Source organism: Perognathus longimembris, chromosome 2 (assembly GCF_023159225.1).
Source record: "Perognathus longimembris pacificus isolate PPM17 chromosome 2, ASM2315922v1, whole genome shotgun sequence".
Lineage (NCBI taxonomy): Eukaryota > Metazoa > Chordata > Mammalia > Rodentia > Heteromyidae > Perognathus > Perognathus longimembris.
In genome coordinates this window covers 82,473,276-82,492,191 of record NC_063162.1, presented here as the reverse complement: position 1 = coordinate 82,492,191, position 18,916 = coordinate 82,473,276, and the positions used below count along the sequence as shown (strand labels likewise).

The 18,916-nt window shown below is 38.2% G+C and overlaps 1 protein-coding gene across 1 annotated transcript in view; it reads right to left on the bottom strand.

The window, feature by feature from the left end:
- Lancl2 (LanC like 2) overlaps nt 1-18,916 on the bottom strand; it is a 37,592-nt gene that overhangs the window by 12,544 nt on the left and 6,132 nt on the right. Inside the window, exons 2-4 of the mRNA XM_048339593.1 lie at nt 10,419-10,536; nt 4,243-4,450; nt 1,946-2,093 (exon numbers count right to left, since the gene is read on the bottom strand). Coding sequence (XP_048195550.1) covers nt 1,946-2,093; nt 4,243-4,450; nt 10,419-10,536 — 474 coding nt within the window. The remainder of the gene's footprint in view (nt 1-1,945; nt 2,094-4,242; nt 4,451-10,418; nt 10,537-18,916) is intronic.

The window sequence follows — 18,916 nt, the reverse complement described above, 5'->3', positions numbered from 1 at the left end:
TTAGGATTACAGGTGTGAGCCATCAGCACTTGGCTGAGATTAAATATTCTTAAGCAGTAGTTAACATAGTTATTTTTATTTTAGAAATTAATAAATGTAGGGAGAGAAGAATCAGAAGACAATGCCTAAGCAGAAAATGACAATAAGAAGCCCAACCAAGAAATCAACAATTATATGCATAAAAAGTTTACTAAAAAAAAAAATATCTAGACATTCTAGGTACCAATGGCTTATGCCTATAATTTCAGCCGCTCAGGAGGCTGAGATCTGAGGATCACAGTTCAAAGCCAACTTTGTCAGGAAATTTCATGAGACTCTTTTCTCCAGTTAACCACCAAAAAATTGTTAAGTGGTAGAGGACTGGTCTCGAGAAAGAAAGCTTGGGGACAATGTCCAGGTTCTGAGTTCAAGTCCTAGGAGTGGAGCATGCATGCATGCATGCATGTGCGCGCACACACACACATACACACTCACACACGAAAATAAAAAAGAGCTGGGTTATAGTTCAAGCGCCATAGTGCCTGCCTGGCAAGTGCAGGGCTTTGAGCTCAAATCTTAGCACCACCAAAAAGAAAAGAAAAACTGTTCCAGACTTAATTGCTTTGTAGCAACGTGGTTTTCCCCAAAGACTGGCATCTCTAGGACAGAACTACATTTACAAGAAGCTAATGAATGGGGTCTGTGAAGGAAAGGGGGTTTTAGTTAAATGCAAAGGAAATCATGTCTGGAATTACTAAAATTTCAGTTTCTTCATATCCGTGTTTCTCTCATCCTTTTAGTAAACTACTCTAAGTTTTAGATGAGAATCTAGTCACCTGGCCAGAGACAGCTAGATAGTCTTTGACTAAGTTCTTGCAATGGCTTGTGAGCAGAGACAAAATGAGCAACATAAAAACTCTCTGACAAAGGAAGTTGTTTTTCCTCCACTTTCTTCTCCCTCTTTTGTGCAAATTTGTTTACACCTGTAGAGCAGACCAAGACAGAAGAAGATGGATATTGTAATGGGGTCCCCTCAAGGGAGGGGACCACAATGTAATGGGGTCTGAGGGTGGGGGGAATCCCCCATCCCTCTAAGAGTCCACCACTCAGAGACAGACTCAAGTAAAAAGATGGATTTATTGGGGAAGTAAAAAGTATACTGACTGGCCAGGGTCACGGCCCAGACTTGGGAGCTGGAACTGCAACTGTAAAAAGCAGGCTGGCCAGCCAGGGCCACAGCCCAGACTTGGGAACTGGAACCATGTGCCCCAAGCCACACTCATGGACAGGTTATAAAGGCAAACACCACATAGTCAAGCCTGCCACACGCAGGTGGCCAATGAAGTTACAATTTGCCTCATAACAACTGTTTGAACCAACCTATCATTTTAGTTAGACTTGGCACACAGATTTGGCGGGGCTCACTTGATGCAGGTGGATACGCCTACTCATGGGAGGACATAGGTTTAACCTTGAGTGTTCTACTACTCAGGTGGTCAAGCAGTTTACACAATCTTATCACAGTGAAGAGGAACTTCCTTGGATAGGATGGGGGAGATCTTAGTGAAGAAGTAGTAGGCTTCTGCTCTCTTTAACTAATCTGAGATGGAGTCAATCTGACACCCCTCAACAGCCAGTGATGGCGCTGGCCAGATCTGACCTCCATATTACAGATATCTGACTATATTTTCCAGAATGTCTCATAAGAACTACATTTCTAGCTTTTCCAAAGAGCTATTATTTAGTTCCAGCAAAAGCAGCTGAATTACTAAAGGATGAAGAACATAGATTTAAAATACACACACATGTATGTGTGTGTGTATATATATGTATATATATATTCTTAACAAGATACTTTTTTTTTCTTTTTACAATTTTAACAGTAAATAATAAGTCAGAGCTGAGCCTAGTGACAAACATGGTTAACATAGCTTCGGATGCCCACAGGTTCAGTAACCCAACATACCTCCTTAATAGCTGATTCACACACGGTCCCTGGGCCAATCTCTGTGTTCAGGTACAGTAAGGCGTACAAATAACCTGCCCGTCCATAAAGCAGTTCGTCAGGAAGCTCTGACTCTTGGCAGATAACTGTTCTGTGAAGCTGCAAAAGTCTAACCAACAAGGAAAATTCAGTTTTCAGTATGTAACACCATTACTTTAGAAATTACCTCTAGGTTAGCCTCAAATTTAAAACAAAGATGAAAACAAAAGGTCTCAAAATCCACAAAACAATGTTCTACAAAGTTCTACTCCCATCAGACACAAATTTACTGAGCCCATGCCAGACACAGCCAGAGAGCCCAGATTTCTACTTCTTCAGGATAACCAATCCATGTGGTCAAAATTCCCTACTTGTTCCCTCATTGGCATTACTACTCAGGTCAAGGCTGAACCTAAGATTAGTTATTCTCAAATTAATGTCAGAAATCTAGAGGCTTAAGACATTTTTATGCATTTAGTGTGAACAAAATTTGTTGAGAAAAGATGGTCAAATCTCCTTAATTAAAGACCTGAGGGTTTATGCCTGGACAGAAAGAGAGTATATGAGTCATTTAGTCCATTAACATACAAACTATTACCTTCTCAGACAGATATATTTGATAAGTAGATTTTTCCCCTCTTTTGATTATTACTAAGTGGTTGTACAAAGTGGTTATAATTCTGTGAGTCAGGGTAGAGTACAATGCTTCTTGGTCAATGTCACCCCTTCCTTCGCTCTCCCCCATTTTCCCCTTCTAATCCTACCCTTATGTTGAATAGTTCATTTTTCACAAGATGTACACTGAATATGACATTTTGCTCACTCTTCCTCCCCCACATCACTTTTGTCCAACTCCCCCGTAACCTGTTTCCACTTTCTGATATCCATTTTGATAAATACTTTAGTTGTTCAGGAATTATGCTTTTGTATTCTTTCCCTAAGTGTACCATCCTTTAGTCAGTTTGTATGTAAATACATTGAGCCCTTTGTATGTTATGATGCATAGTTGTATTTTAGATCTGCCTTCCACGTATTACAGCAAATATGCACTGTTTGTGTGTCTGAACCTGGTTTACTTCACTTAACATGATTTGTTTTAGGACAATCCATTTCCTGCAAATGATATAGTGTTATTCTTTCTAAGGGACGAGTAAAATTCCATTGTGTACATGTACCACATTTTCTTGATCCACTCATCTGTTGCAGGGGATCGGGACTCTTTCCACAACTTGGTTATTGGGAATAGTGCAGCAATGAACATGGATGTACAAGCATCTTTATGGTATTCTGGCTTGTAATGCTCTGAGTAGATAGATAGATGCTCAAGAGTGGTATTGTTGGATCACTGGGTAGTTTTATGTTTAGTTTTTTGAGGCATTTCCAAACCAATTTTGAGTGTGGTTGTTTTAGTTTAGATTCCCAACAGTGTAACAGGGTTCACTTTTTTTTCCCCACAGCCTTGCCAGCATTTGTTATTATTTGCATTTTCCATGCTGGCCACTCTTACTGGGGTAAGACTGACTCTGAATGTTGTTTTGATTTACATTTCCTTTATGGCCATCAATGTTGAGTACTTCCTCATGTGTTTATTGAACATTTTTACTTTTCTGACAGGTCTCTATTTAGCTCTTTTGCCCATTTACTAATTTGGCTACTGGTATAACTGCTTGTGTTCCTTGTATCTTTTGGATGTTGGGACCTTGTTGGATGTTAACTGTAAAGATTTTCTCCCTGTTAGTTGTCTTACTTTAGTAACTATGTCCTTTGCTGTGCAAATTATTTTTTATTTGATATGATCTCATTTGTTAAGTCTTTCTCCTATTTGCTGTGTTCCTGGGACTCTCTTCAGAAAGTTCCTGCCTGTGCAATATATTCTAATGTGCAGTAGGATAGTTAAGAAAATACAATACCTTAATTTAAAAATATTAAAATTCAAAATTAATAAAGTTTAAAATTAATATTTAAAATACTAAAATTGAAACATGAGTTTCAACTAACAATTTGGCAGTAACATTTCCAGTTTTATTCATCTTATTCTGTGTTGGAAGCTAGTGGCTCACTCCTGTTGTCCTAGAGACTCAGAAGGCTGAGTTCTGAGAGTTATCCAGTCCAAGCAGCAAAGTCCATGACACTCTTATCTCCAATTAACCACCAAAAAGCCTAAGTGCCAGCCTTGTGCCAGTAGAGTGCCAGCCTGAGGGAAAAATCTAAGGGACAGAGCTTGGACTCAGAGCCCTGAGGTCAAGGACTGTATCAGCACAACAACAATAAAATCTTACTTTGTGATGCACTCCCGAGACTCGCTCTCACTTTTGAGTTTATGATAGATCACAGCTCCCACAGCAAGGGGACCAGCATCTCCACACAGGAAAGTGACTCTTCGACCATTCAGATTCCGAAGTGTCCTCTTCACATAATCCAGGGATCGGAGTAGGTAGGTCTGGTCACAAGTGACCCGGTATAGCTGCAGGTACAAAAGGGCTATGCCTGGAATGGAAAAGCATATTGTTTTGTAATCACAAGAAATTCCCTTGTTTATATGAACACTCAATTTCTGAAGGGGCAATATCAAAATGCACATATATTTCTTAGAGATAAAAAAAAGATAGGGGTCAGAGAGATAAAAAAAAATAAAACAAACAAAAATCACTGCCTTGCTAATTTCCCTGGCATTGTGATTCAATGCCTGATTCTTAGATAAGAGAAAACAGTTATCAAGGTCCTACTCATTCTAAGTAATTTTCACTCACTTTAAGTTTGTATTTGATCCTTTGTATCTCATGCTAAGTTGGATCTTTTTCACTTTAGTTCCCAGAAAATAAATCATCTTCTTTCATTTTATCTAAAATTAAGTAGTTATTTCTCTTAAGTAGCTACTTTTCTTAATTTTATACTAAGTTTTCTATTTTTCACTTTTTTTTCTCCAACTTTCTTTAGTGACCAAGCCATTTAATTGATCAACTAACCAGTGAGGCAGATCACTCTTATGGAACACCCATCTTATGCAGAAGAAGGTATCCAACCTTCTATTTCAGATTAAAGAATAGAACCAGGTCTTCAAATGAACCACAAAAGAGGTCTTTAACTAAAAATATTTGGAAGAGGATCAACACTATTATTACAAAAAAGCATAGTCTACACTGGGTGCCAGAGGGTCCCACCTATAATCTTAGCTATTCCGGAGATTCGGCCTGAGCAGGAAAGTGATGAGATATTTACCTCCAATTAATGACCAAAAACCCAGAAGTGGAGCTCTTCTGTATGAACTACTTATTATCTCCATGAGTATATGTGTTCTACATTCAAAAGTAAAACCTGGGTAACTTATGTAAACGTACAGAAAAACAAGAGTTGAAAGAATTCAAGACATCATAATCACTGCAAAAAGTACATGAATAAGTACTTCCTGACTGACTGAGAAACTTCTTAAAACAGGATGCAAACTGTAAATCTGAGGAACCTAACAGCCTATCCTCACACATAAGTATTTGAAAGCAAAAAGAAGACAAGTAAAATGGTCATTATGATTTGTAATTTTGTTGTTGTTGAAAAGTAGACTAGATAAGATGAACTTTGGTGACCAGGCATTGAGGGACACAGAAGTAAGCCATAAAGAGATGAATGAGCTAACATTCCTGATTAGGTTTCAGTCTCCTGGTCAGTCTGTGCCCTAGACTGTGAATGTCACTGTCTCCTCTCCGTTTAGCACTAGGGTATCCACAGGAAGAGTTTCTTCTAGGGACAGGTTTTGTCAAGTATAGAATGCTCTGAGATACTTCCAAATGGTTCCTTTTCCCCTTCCTCTGCAAAAGGTACAAGGATATTCTCCAATATTCAGTGTGATGACTTGGTAGAGCTCCTAGGGGAACAAAAGTGTAAGGCTCCCATGACTAGATATCCCTGGAATTTTTTTTTTTTTGGTCAGTCCTGGGGCTTGCACTCAGGGGCTGAGCACTGTCCCTGGCTTCTTTTTGCTCAAGGCTAGCACTCTGCCACTTGAGCCACAGCGCCACTTCTGGCCGTTTTCTGTATATGTGGTGCTGAGGAATTGAACCCAGGGCCTCATGTATACAAGGCAAGCACTCTTGCCACTAGGTCATATCCCCAGCCCCTCCCTGGAATTCTTATTTCTCAGATTTGTCCACAGTGAGGATCCAAGGATTCGTCAGGTTTTCCTACTGTCAAATGAAAATTAGGGAAGGTCGTTGTTTTTCATTGAGCTTCTGCATGGGGCCCCAGGAGAGCAGACCAAACCAATATGGAATCACTTATGCTAGGCAGGATAGACTAGGGACACAGAACACGAGAAATAGAAACCAGATTTCAAAAATAAGCATTATATTGATATATAAGCTTATCAGAAATATACAAACACTGGTTTCCTTTCTTTCAACTTCAGGCTACTTCACTAAGCAATGTAACAAAGACCTCCTCTACCCAATTCTGGTGTTGTTTCACCCAGGGATCAAGCAAGCATACCTTCAAGAGAACATCCCAGTTCACTCCCTAATTCTTTGGAAAAGTAGTCATTAAAAGTTACAAAAAGTTATGGTCTAAGGATCCAGAATTAACTAGCTCACACTAAATCTCTCCAGACCAAGTTGATAATAACAGAACAGTGCATCAGTATTGAGATACAGTAGGTCCCTAGGTCAAAGGAGACCATTTTTCTTTTTTTTTTAAATTAAATTTTATTAACAAGGTGTTGTGCAAAGGGGGTACAGTTACATAATAAGGTAGTGAGTACATTTCTTGTGATATCTTATACCCTCATTTTTCTTTCCCTTCCCTAGATCAGGTAGGCATATATACAATATCCAGTGTACCAAAATCATATACAGTAACCACATAGGGTATGCCAAAGGAAATTCAGCTAGAACTTTAAATATAAGGTCAACAATAGAATCCTCCTGTGTCCTCTTAGAATTGTTTTTGCTTATCCTTGTCTTATATGATCATGTGTACATAGGTGTTGAGCTATTGTGATCCACTGATAGGCCTATTCTAGACCTTTTTATGTTTAGTAGTTGTTTGGTTTTAGATACATAATGTAAAGTCACTGACCAAAACATGTGGAAATACCATTTGAAAAGAAGTTTGTTGTTTTGCAGACCTGGTCTCTACTGTTCCCCCCACACACCCCGCCCAACAGTCATATATCAAGGAGACCATGCCCCTTTGATCTCTATGTTCCAGGCTTATCTCGCTCAACATTATTTGATCAAGTTCTCACCATTTCCCTGCAAATACCAATATTTTATCATTTCTAATAGCTATGTAGTATTCCATTGTGTGTAGGTACCACATTTTTTTAAATCCATTTACCTGTAGTGGGGCATCTGGGTTGTTTCCATATTTTGGCTATTGTGAATTGTGCAGTGATAAACATGGATGTGCAGATGTCTTTATAATATCCTGAGACCAACATGTTGTTTAGGATAGATGCCTAGGAGTGGTATGGCTGGGTCATAGGGTATGTCTATGCTGAGCTTTTTGAGGAACCTCCATACTGTTCTTCAAAGTGGTTGTACTAATTTGCACTCCCACCAACAGTGGAGAAGGGTTCCTCTTTCCCCGCATTCCCTCCAGCATTTGTTGTTGCCTGAGTCTAGAGTATAGGACATTCTAACTGGAGTGAGGTGGTATCTCAGGGTTGTTTTTATTTGCATTTCCTTTACTGCCAGGGATGTTGAACATTTCCTCATGTTTCTTTGCCATTTTTACCTCTTCTCCTGTGAAGTCTCTCTTTAGCTCAAAAGAGACCATTTTTCTTAAGGATGGTTTCCAGGTTGAGTTCTTCCTTTCCCATGCTTTACCTGAGGCATATCTGTTCTTTTTTTCTTTACTTGTTGTTAGTCTCTTGTCTTGCATTCCTGCTGAAATCTCTCTCTTTTTTTTCTGTCTGTAGAAAACCTAAGGGCTGAATAGAAGACTCTCTTTTCCTTCTTCTCAGGGAACGTCAAGACCCTCATCAACCATCACTGTCAATGGTAACTGTTACATAATCTAAAATTTTAAGGAAGCAGATAGATCCAAAAACAGTTGTTACTCCTGGAAACAGGAGATACCAGTCTACCTTAGCCTAGTAAGTGAAGTCCTCTAAAAAAACCCCCTCCAAAACTTGAATTAACTTAGTGTTAGCCAATTAGCTTTTGTCCCATTTTCTGTTTTCTTTCGTGTACTTCAGAAAGCCCACTGTCTGCCATTGCCAACTGGGATCTGGATTCTGTAGAATGAAATTTCCTTATGAATCACAAACAAAGGCAACTCCACCTATGGAACATCTTGTCTTTTGGCACTACTCTAAGCACTGATTGCTGTTTTTGTTGTTGTTTTAAAATAAATAAAATGGTTAGTATGATGGAATTCTCTACATTTACCTGCCTCTCCAATCAGGACAAAGCACAGTTTGTACTTTGTGATTACCCTTCTCTGACGGATCTAAGAGAGTTGAGTTTTCAGTTGGTTCAGCTTTTTATGATATAGTGGTGATTTCTAAACTTCTTACATTCCTGTAAAAGAGTATGTCCCAATCCTCTGAAAATAACTCCTAGCCTATTATTGTGGGAAGGTAGGAAGGGATGAATTCTGCCACTTCTGGACTTTCCTTATCTGCTACATTATTGTGGCTTTCCATATTCCCTTCATATGGTATTTGTTCTTCACTCTTGCGTGTTTTTTCTGTCATAGTTTTGCTAAAGGAATACACTGTGAATGCTATATTCATTGCTCTTATTTGTATTAGGAGAAAAGTTGGAAAGGCAGGGGTTTGAGCTAAATCCATACTTCTACTTGACTTCCAAAGCCCTAGTATTGGGGGGAGAGGAGGGCATCCTGAGGCTTCAACTCAGGGCCTGGATGCTGTCATTGAGCTTTTTTGCTCCAGGCTAGCACTCTACACTTGAGCTACAGCACCACTTCTGGCTTTTTTTGGTGCTTAATTGGAGATAAGGGTCTCACGGACTTTCCTGCCCAGACTGGCTTTGATTCATGATACTCAGATCTCAGCCTCCTGAATAGCTAGGTAACAGGCATGAACCACAAGAACTGGGCCTCAAAGCTCTACTGTTTTACACCATTAAAACTAAATAATCGCTGATGATTCTACCATGATTACAGAAGATAAAATGAAGATTTTTAAGAAAGTTCCTGACCAGAGCTTCTAGAGCTTCTCTTAGTTTACTATAAAGCTCTCTCGATGGCTTTGATGCACAGCCTGTTTGATTCTTCACAATCAGGGAATTAAAAATTCTTTTCAACAAGAAGAAATGCTATAAAGTGAAAGACTTTTTTTTTTTTTAAGGAGAAATCTGTGTTACTAATAGCTATATAATTTTTTCCTTCCTAAATATATTTTCCTCCCAAATATATTCCTTGAGTTGATTACCGGTTAACCAAAAATGAGTAATTTTACATTCAGGATAAATTTCTTTGGCTCTGTAAATGAACTGGGTTCAGTGTGTCTGGATTTAGAAATCTGAAACAATTCTAATGTTACTATGTAAGTGCTACATTCATAAAAGGAAAAATAAATTAAACATCACAGAAATGAACATAATTATGACTAGAAATAGAAACAGAATTTAAAATTATTAGGACTATCATGTTTGGTTATATATCACAAAAACAGGTGAAATTCATGGTGGCTCTAACCCATTATAACTATTCTTGGCTATTTGTTAATTAGGCAAGAATAGGTTCTAAATTTATATGTAAATCATCTTTAGCAACTGAATCAGATTTTAGTATAATTCCTGGGAACAAGATGTCTTCTTAAACAATTTTTATTTATTTATTTTATTGTCAAAGTGAAGTACAGAGGGGTCACAGTTTATTTCTTTTTAAATAAAATAAATCAAATGGTTATTATAATGTTTCAGCTGCCTGTTAAAACAGTACAAACATAAACATTAAAGCAAGTTAATTTTTAAATGAAGAAATTTGGTTGTTATTGTGAAGTATAAACTAATAACTTACTTTGTTGTTATAAATAAAATGAAAGTTAAAACCATCTGTGTATAAATGTGCAAACTGAATACAACAAATAGGGGAAAAGATTGTGAGAGACACCAGAAAAACCATTCAAAGTTGTTACAAATACTTAAGCAACAATAACAGAAAAAGGAGAAAAAAACAACCACCAACATAAAACGTGATCCTATGGTAAATGTGTTCTTATTACACATTTCACAGCTACATATTAGGTTATTTAAATATTATCAAAATATGGCACATTTCATATTAAAGACCAGAAAACATTTTTAAAGAAATAAAACCCCAAAGCATCTAATCAATGAAGATACAGCTCAAGACTTCATTTCAAATATATAATTCATTACCATTTTAGAAGAAAAGTAAATTTCAAAGTCAAGTGAAAAAAAAATTTCAAGGCCAATTGTTACATCTCATAATCCATGAATAAAGCACATCAGTTACTCATATTCTACACTCTCACCTGTCCAGCCGGTGTAAGCAGAGCAATCGTGAGGGTCAGCTGTCTTGAGCCCTTCTTCCATTTGCTGTAGAAGATCTTTGATTTTGGTCTGGATTCTCCTTATGAAGCTATGAAGAATCTAAGAACCAAAAATAGAGAGTTTTTTTTTTTTTGTCAGTCCTGGGCCTTGGACTCAGGGCCTGAGCACTGTCCCTGGCTTCTTTTTGCTCAAGGCTAGCACTCTGCCACTTGAGCCACAGCGCCACTTCTGGCCGTTTTCTATATATGTGGTACTGGGGAATTGAACCCAGGGCTTCATGTATAAGAGGCAAGCACTCTTAGAGATTATTATAAGTTTGTACAGGAATAGGACAATATCATATTAACAAAGTTACTTGAACATAACAGACAAGATATCTTACTAGGCCAATTTCAATGCCTCTTTGACTAGAGTCTACCTTGGTTTTTACAGGGCTAATATACAATGAGTATAGTATGTATGGATTACCACTCACAAATAGTATAACAAAAAATAATTTACAGAAACAAAAGAAAAAAGTACAAAACAAAAATAATCAGATGATCTGATCACACATATTTTAGGTTCGGTATGTTAAAGGACATTAGAGGCTGGGGATATAGCCTAGTGGCAAGAGTGCCTGCCTCGGATACACGAGGCCCTAGGTTCGATTCCCCAGCACCACATATGCAGAAAACGGCCAGAAGTGGCGCTGTGGCTCAAGTGGCGGAGTGCTAGCCTTGAGCGGGAAGAAGCCAGGGACAGTGCTCAGGCCCGGAGTCCAAGGCCCAGGACTGGCCAAAAAAAAAAAAAATAATTAAAGGACATTAGAAATACTTTAAAAAATTAATGACAAAGAGAAAGTAATTGCAATACAAATATCATAAATAAAATGGATATAACAGTCAGTGTCAGTGGCTCATGCCTGTAATGCTAGCTACTCAGAAGGCTGAGATCTGAGGATTGCAGTTCGACCAGCCTAGGGTAAGACTCTTAACTCCAATTAACTAGCAGAAAGTTGAAAGTGGAGGTATAGCTCACTTGGTTGAGTACCAGCCTTGAGGAAAAAAGCTAAGGGATAGTATCCAGGACCTACTTCAAGCCCTAGTACTGGCGGGTGTGCGCGTGCACACGCATGTGCACACACACACACCACAAACAAAATACAGACACATACTACATATACTATATGTGTGTATATACATATATATGTATATACTATAGGAATAAACCCTAAATTATTATACAAAAATCAAATGTACAAAAATATTAAATCATTTGGTGACTAATGAAATACAAATAGGGATCATAGTTTACCTATGTAATGTTTCAAAAATTAAATCACAGAGTTCCTAAAAGCCTACGCCTTATTCACTGTTCCATTTTTTTTCCAAGAGACACACATAACATTTTAATGTATTTAGTCGATAGTATTAGGATCCTTTCCACCTTCTTTGATTTTTAAAAGCCTATTGGTTATATCAAATGCTAAGGGTCTTAAAATCTGCTATGGAAGCCAGGCACCATAATCCTACCTTCTCAAGAAGCTGATATCTGAGATGTCAGGATTGTGGTTTGAAGCCAGCCCAGGCAGGAAAAGTACAAAAGACAACTATATCCAGTTAACCACAAAAAGCCAGAAGTGGAGTTTTGGCTCAAGTGGTAGAGCATGAGCCTTGAACAAAAGAGCTCAGGGTTATGCCCAGGCCTGGAGTTCAAACCCAGTACCAGCACGCACACACACACACACACACACACACACACACACACACAATCAGCAGCAGTTGTGGAATTGTTTAATTTCCTTTTTGTCTTTTATTTATTTATTTTTTGTGCACAGTGAAGCTGTTACTAGGCACACACAAGTTTATGACTTAAAATTTCTTTGACAAATTGATCCACATGTACTCCCTGTGGGGCTGTAGAGAAAATGTCTCTATGTTTCTGTATAATTGGGGATTTCAGAGAAATTTTCACTCAAATTCGGAATTCTGGACTAAGTAAGAATTAACTGAATACCGCATACACAATAAGAATTTCAGAGACATTTATTTGACTACGGAGGTACATGCTGTACATTTCCAAAGGTGGTGGGAAAAGCCAGACATTTCTCTTTTGTAGCACTGAAGACTACAGACTTTTCTCTTGCACACAGACATTCCAAAGGGTTAGGAGTTAGGTAATTTTCACTGAAATTCTCTCAGAGGAGGAAGGGGAGAAACTTGCCTTTGGTTTCTACAGAAGCATTTACTGTTTATCCTTGTTCTATTCGTGCGTGGATCAACTTCATGAGTTAACATCTGCTAGATTCAAACTTTTCTTCTGCGTCTTCCTCACTTCTCTTGGACTTCATGGAATTGAAGACTCAGGGCTTTCTTTTGGATTAGGTTTTGGTTTAAGAAAACGTTTGTGCTCATTTGATCTTTTATCCAGACCACTAAAACTTTCTCCATACCAGCTTTAGTGTTCACTGGAGTAGCACAACTTTCCTCAAGAATATTTCCTTTGGATTCATAACTTGGCAGACCATTTGTCACAAGAGGCCTAGTTTTCAGCTATTTTAGTTTTTAAGACGACTTCATCACTAAGTTTAATCATTTCTAGCTTTTGAGATAAAGTGAGAGATGTGTACTTTCCACTTACTTGACTACTTAGAGGCCACTGTGGCCTAATTTCAGTATTGATGTTTCTCAGGCAATAGAGCAAAGGAAAGAGATGGGAAAATGGCTAGTGGATAGGGCAGTCAGCATGCATACACTTATCAACTGGTGCCATTCTGATATGGGCATAGTTGGTGATATATTTATAATTATAAAAGTACTATGAATTATAATAGCACTATCAAAGATCACTGATCATCATAGCAGATTGGATAATAATGAAATAATTTTGAATATTTTGAGAACTACCAAAATGTGACAGAGACAAGTTGTGATCATATGCTGTTGGAAAAGGAATAAAATGTAGGGTACCACAAAATTCCATTAGTAAAAAACAAACAAAAACACTATCTGAAGCATAATAAAACCAAGTACAATAAAAAGAGGTATGTTCACATGCTTGTAAGACCTCCATCTCTGCCTACATTTTTATTTTTGTGCTCATAATAGGGACTTGAATTCAGGGCCTTACTCACTCATGCAGCAGATATTGTCCCACTTGAGCCATGCTTCTGGTCCAGGATTTTTGCTGGTTAATTGGAAATAGAATCTCAAGGACTTTTCTTCCAAAGTAGACCTTGAATTGAGCTCCTCGGCTCTCAGGCTCTTGAATAGTTAAGATTACAGGTGTGAGCCACCAGCACCCACCTTCTACTCACATTTTTAAACTACTATAAAAGCCATTCCTCCATCTCAGAGATCGGCATACCTATTTTAAGGCTAATCATGCCAAAGAGAATTTAAATTCATAGGTATATATTTCTGCTACTGAGTATGATCTAACTGATTTGGGTCAGACTGATTATGATTTTCCTCCTCAACATTATATTTATTACTTGTCCAGTACAATAATGCAGGAGTAGGAAAACCTTTTTGTGCCAATGGCCATTTGGATGATAACATCATCACAGGCCATATAAAATTATCAACCTAAAAATTAGCCTGTTTATTTGGTAAACATTTGATTAATTCCTGACAAGATGGCTGAAATTGTTTCTCTTTGGTGAGGTGTGTGATGTTAGCCATGCTGATGATGTTACTAAAAATTTGATAGAGACCAGTTGACTCTGTAATGGTAAAATTTGGAAAGAAGTTGTTTAGAACCCAAAGGCATATTTCATTCAATACTTGTATACGCAAAGAGGGAAATTCATCATTGTTTATGCAAAGTTTGTAGAACTCAAGCAGTAGGAAGTTGTATCTAGCTTTCAGATCATCATTACTTTGAAGCTGAATCATGTTGCTAATTGTCAGGCATAATACTAATTCTACCCTAAATGATACAGCAAAACATTTATTTTCATTAGTCTTTTATTGTTGTTGCTACCTTGGAGTAGTTGCACATAAAAGTCCAATATATCAAAATGCATCCCAATCAATTTGTCTACTTTTCAGAATCTTGAATCTTTCATTTTTAATGTGCTCTTTTTAGAGCACATGCTCTCTAGTTTTATAGAAGGTATTTATTTGTTCTTCTACAGTGAAGAAATACAACTTTAACAGACTTGTACTTTCCATTAGCTTCAGATAATTTCATGTTTGAAAATAAGGAGCTGAGAATCTGCTTGTGGCCCTACAGCCTGATATTCAGCTCTGGAAGGTATGTGGACATATCTACTATGAATGTTACATCATACAGCCACATGCTGTCGAGATTTTCCCTTCTTGAAAATGTTTGACCATGTCATTATACAGCCTATAAATCCTCATAAGCATGAGGACTTAGGTAACTTAGTCATTACTCTTCACAGTGATAAACAAGATTGAACTACTCAGAATCAAGATTATCCAGCAACACCTTAAATTGCCAGCTAATAAACTCTTTCAAAGTGACAAAAATTTATGTATGACGCTACTGTTGACATCCAATTGTTAAGTCTCCATGACTGGGCACAGAGACTTTCTTGGTGTATATGATTAAACCTCTTAGATCAAGACCAAGATGATTCAATTCTTTCTTTTTTTTTTTTTTTTGCCAGTCCTGGGCCTTGGACTCAGGGCCTGAGCACTGTCCCTGGCTTCTTCCCGCTCAAGGCTAGCACTCTGCCGCTTGAGCCACAGCGCCGCTTCTGGCCGTTTTCTGTATATGTGGTGCTGGGGAATCGAACCTAGGGCCTCGTGTATCCGAGGCAGGCACTCTTGCCACTAGGCCATATCCCCAGCCCCTCAATTCTTTCTTGATAGATGAAATTAATCCTTTTTGTTACCCAGTTATGGCTGTATCTGTCGTAAGGCCACTTTTCAATATTAGCTCAAGGTTTTTCATTAATAAAAACAAGTTTCTCAGACAAGTTCTTATCTCTTGTGGTGCTATGCATAGTTTCCAGTGACAGAACATTCTCTCATGTAAACCTACATTTCCTCTATGAAGGAAATCAGGTAGTTGGGCACTATGTGTTATGTCCATTGTCTTGTCACAAGCCCAAGAGAAAAACTGGAAATCTCCTGCATAATCCTATTTCAGTATCTGTTAGAGACAGTTTTGGCCTTGGTGGAGGTAGGGCAAGATGCTCCCCTTCCCCCAGCCCTGGGACAGTGTGGGAGGGAGCCCCTCCCACCTTCCGGCCTCAACCGGAAAAGAAGCCCCCCCCCCCCCAGGGGCGAACATGTGCGTGCCACCATGATAGGGATTGTCCAGCCCACAGGGGAGGTTTTGTGACATCACCTGATGGGCAGTCTGGCTTGGCCAATGGCCCAAGTCCTTTCCTTTCCCACCATGACCACTATATAAGCCCCCCTCCCAAATTAAAGCCTTTGAGACGCATTCCACCATTGCAGCGTTTCCCTGATGCCTTCCCCCCCTAACACGTGAGGGGACGCGGGGAGGGGGGGCTTCAGCAACCTTTCCTCAACTTAGTGCAAGTCCACGAGGGTACGCCTTCATTTCCCGCGGGCGGGGAAATAAGGCCGAGTGTTCTCTCATAGTTTTTGGAGTTTAACCATTTCTCCCGGGGAAATTGGGGAGAAAGGGATCGTCCAGATCCTGACAAGCATCTTGTTCTAGGTTAATAATCTAATCCAAGACAGTTTCCTGGACAGGCTAACACTCTGAAATAGTTCTACTTTGGTGCTAACAACTCCTCAGCAGCCACCATGCACTTTTTACAAACTTTCCCTCTACATTAGCTTCTTTGCACTTAGCTTGCTTCTTACACAACTCATCTGAATAATGTCTCTGGCACAATGAAGCATAGTGGAAGATGCTTGTGATGCTTCACTGAAGAGCACTGATTTTATTCAGATGCATTTGGGCTTCTCAGTTCATTGAGTTTAACATGTCTTGAGCTGTTTTGTATCTCTAGATTGACTTTTCTCACTAATGCATCAATACAAGTTTAGCTTAGAGTCTAAGAAGAAAATCATCATTTGTTCATTTGGAAAGACTGACACACTCCAGCAACCTTTTTACTTTGTATTCACCATTTGTAGGATATCACATCACTTAAGTTTCAATAACTAAATGTGCAAGTCACCAGTGATATAGATTGTTTTGCTTTGATCATTCAAATCATTGTCATTAAGATCATTTCTGTGTACTGTGATTTCCTTATTTTCCATCTGAGATTCAATTTTTGTCTTTTCTTTTGTTTTTTGGGTACTGGAGATTGAACCCAGGATGTTACACTTGCTAGGCAAGCATTTTGCTACTGAGTCACATCCCAGCCCCTGAGATTCAATTTTTGCAAGGACTGGTGATATGGACATGTGAATAAGATTTGGATTAGAGTTACTGTCTGGTCAACATGTCAACAAAGTCACCGTCAATCACTAGAGGCAAAGTGTCATCACTGCAAGTAATCAGCTCATCTGGTCTTTTTCATTATTACAGATCACCTTAGTTTCACCACTGTGTGAACACTTTCCTCTAAATCTCTGGAATGCAGACAGGCTCAGGATAGCTGACAAAATGCATGTGTCCATCCCATCACTTATTCCATAATAGATACTCCTTGCTTGTCATTCAAAATTTACATTATTATGATTCACTTAATATAAGCTTATACTGCTATGGAAAAAGCTGCTAGATTTACTGAATTTTGAATTCTGCCTGCAGTTGCCTTGGCAGGGCCAAACCAAATGATTTTGTGGGCCACACAGAACCCAAAGGCCAGACATTCCCCACCACTGCTATAGTGGTCTGACCTGACATATGGAATCTACTTAATGATTAAAACATAGCATTAGTTTTCAAAATTGTTTCTTTTTCACTAAATGCTGTTCATAGTAATTAGTAAATTACAATTCCTTGTCAATTATGATGGTAAAATAACCTTCTCTTGTATGGTTGGGGAACCTATGGCCTGAGTAGAAAGACCTATAAAATCATTTGGTCTATAACAGACAAACACATATGCTTCTCATTGGCTCTTGGCTACCCATCTGCCTATATTGATAATTTTGTATTGCTTGACACTGGTGTTAGAAATATTTAAATGATCCTTGGCATACAAAAGGTTCCCCACTCCTGCATAGGAAAAGCTAAGCTAGAAACTGAAGGCCAATAGTAAGTTTTTGAACATCATTATATTGCACTGGGGCATGGGTCAAGGGGTGGAGCTCTTGGCTAGTAAGTGTGAGGCACTGGATTGAATCTCCACTACTGAAAAACAAATATCTTTATAAATATGCTTACTTAATGAAATGATAAAGACACTACACTAATACATGTAGTAAAATTGAATATAGTCAGTGACATATAACCATTCTAAAGGATAATACAAACCAAATAATAGATTTCACTTTATCAAACTTTGATGACTTGCAATACTTCCTACAGTTTTGACGATATGCAGATTAATGTATTTTACTTTGATAATAAATGTAGCAACAAGAGTGAGTGTCTGATTCTCCATTCAATCACTTAACAACTTTTTAATACCAAGTTAATCAACTTAAGCCACCTGTCCTTTGGATCCTATTGTAATCAGAGGTGTAGAATAATCTTTGAAAAGAAAGCCCTTTGAATAATTCTTGAAAAGAAAAAAACAACTTCAAGTACAACTTAACAAAGCCCACAAGGTAATACCTGGCTCATATCTATTCCTTGTACCCTTTTTCTTGTTATCAGACTTCCATTTACATTCAGAACATTGATTGCATTTATGCCCCAGAAAAGTCACTTTTTTTTTTTTTTGCTACACTCCCTTATGAGAAAGGGCAGTCATGTGAAATTTCTCACCAATGCAACTACAGTGTAAGTCTTCCAGAAGAACCTGAAAGATTATTTTTTTTCTTGATAAAAACACAGGGCACACTTTCTTATTTGTTCTCCCCTCTCCCTGCTGAAAACTTGGATTTGACATCTGGAGCTACAGCTAACATCTTGTACCATAAATACAAGAATAGATATGATAGAAAGACCAAAACAACTACATAAACACTAGGATTACAGCTAATCAATAACAAAATTGTTTACTTCTAAACTGCTTGTTACATAAGAAAAATAATCTAAGCAAGACACTGCTAAACTGTAAACTTTTTTGTTTCATGGTGCTAGGGTTTAAACTTAGGACCTTGAGCATACTAGCATGGCACTCTGCTGTTTGAGCCATGCCCCAGTCCTACTTTTTGATGGTTATGATGGAGTCTAGTGAGTTTTCTGGCCAGGTTGGCTTTAAACTACCATCCTCCAGGCTTTAGACAAAGATGTACGGCATGAGTCACTGGCACTTGGCTCAAGGGTTCTGTGTCTTATGGTGAATATAAACCTATCTCTCATTCAAATGAAGTCAGCTCTCATGATATCTATTTTAAAGCATATGCTGTAAAACTTGGATTTCTCACAAATTCTATGAGAGAGAGTATAAATTTAATTTAATTTTTTGCAAAGCTGAAGACTG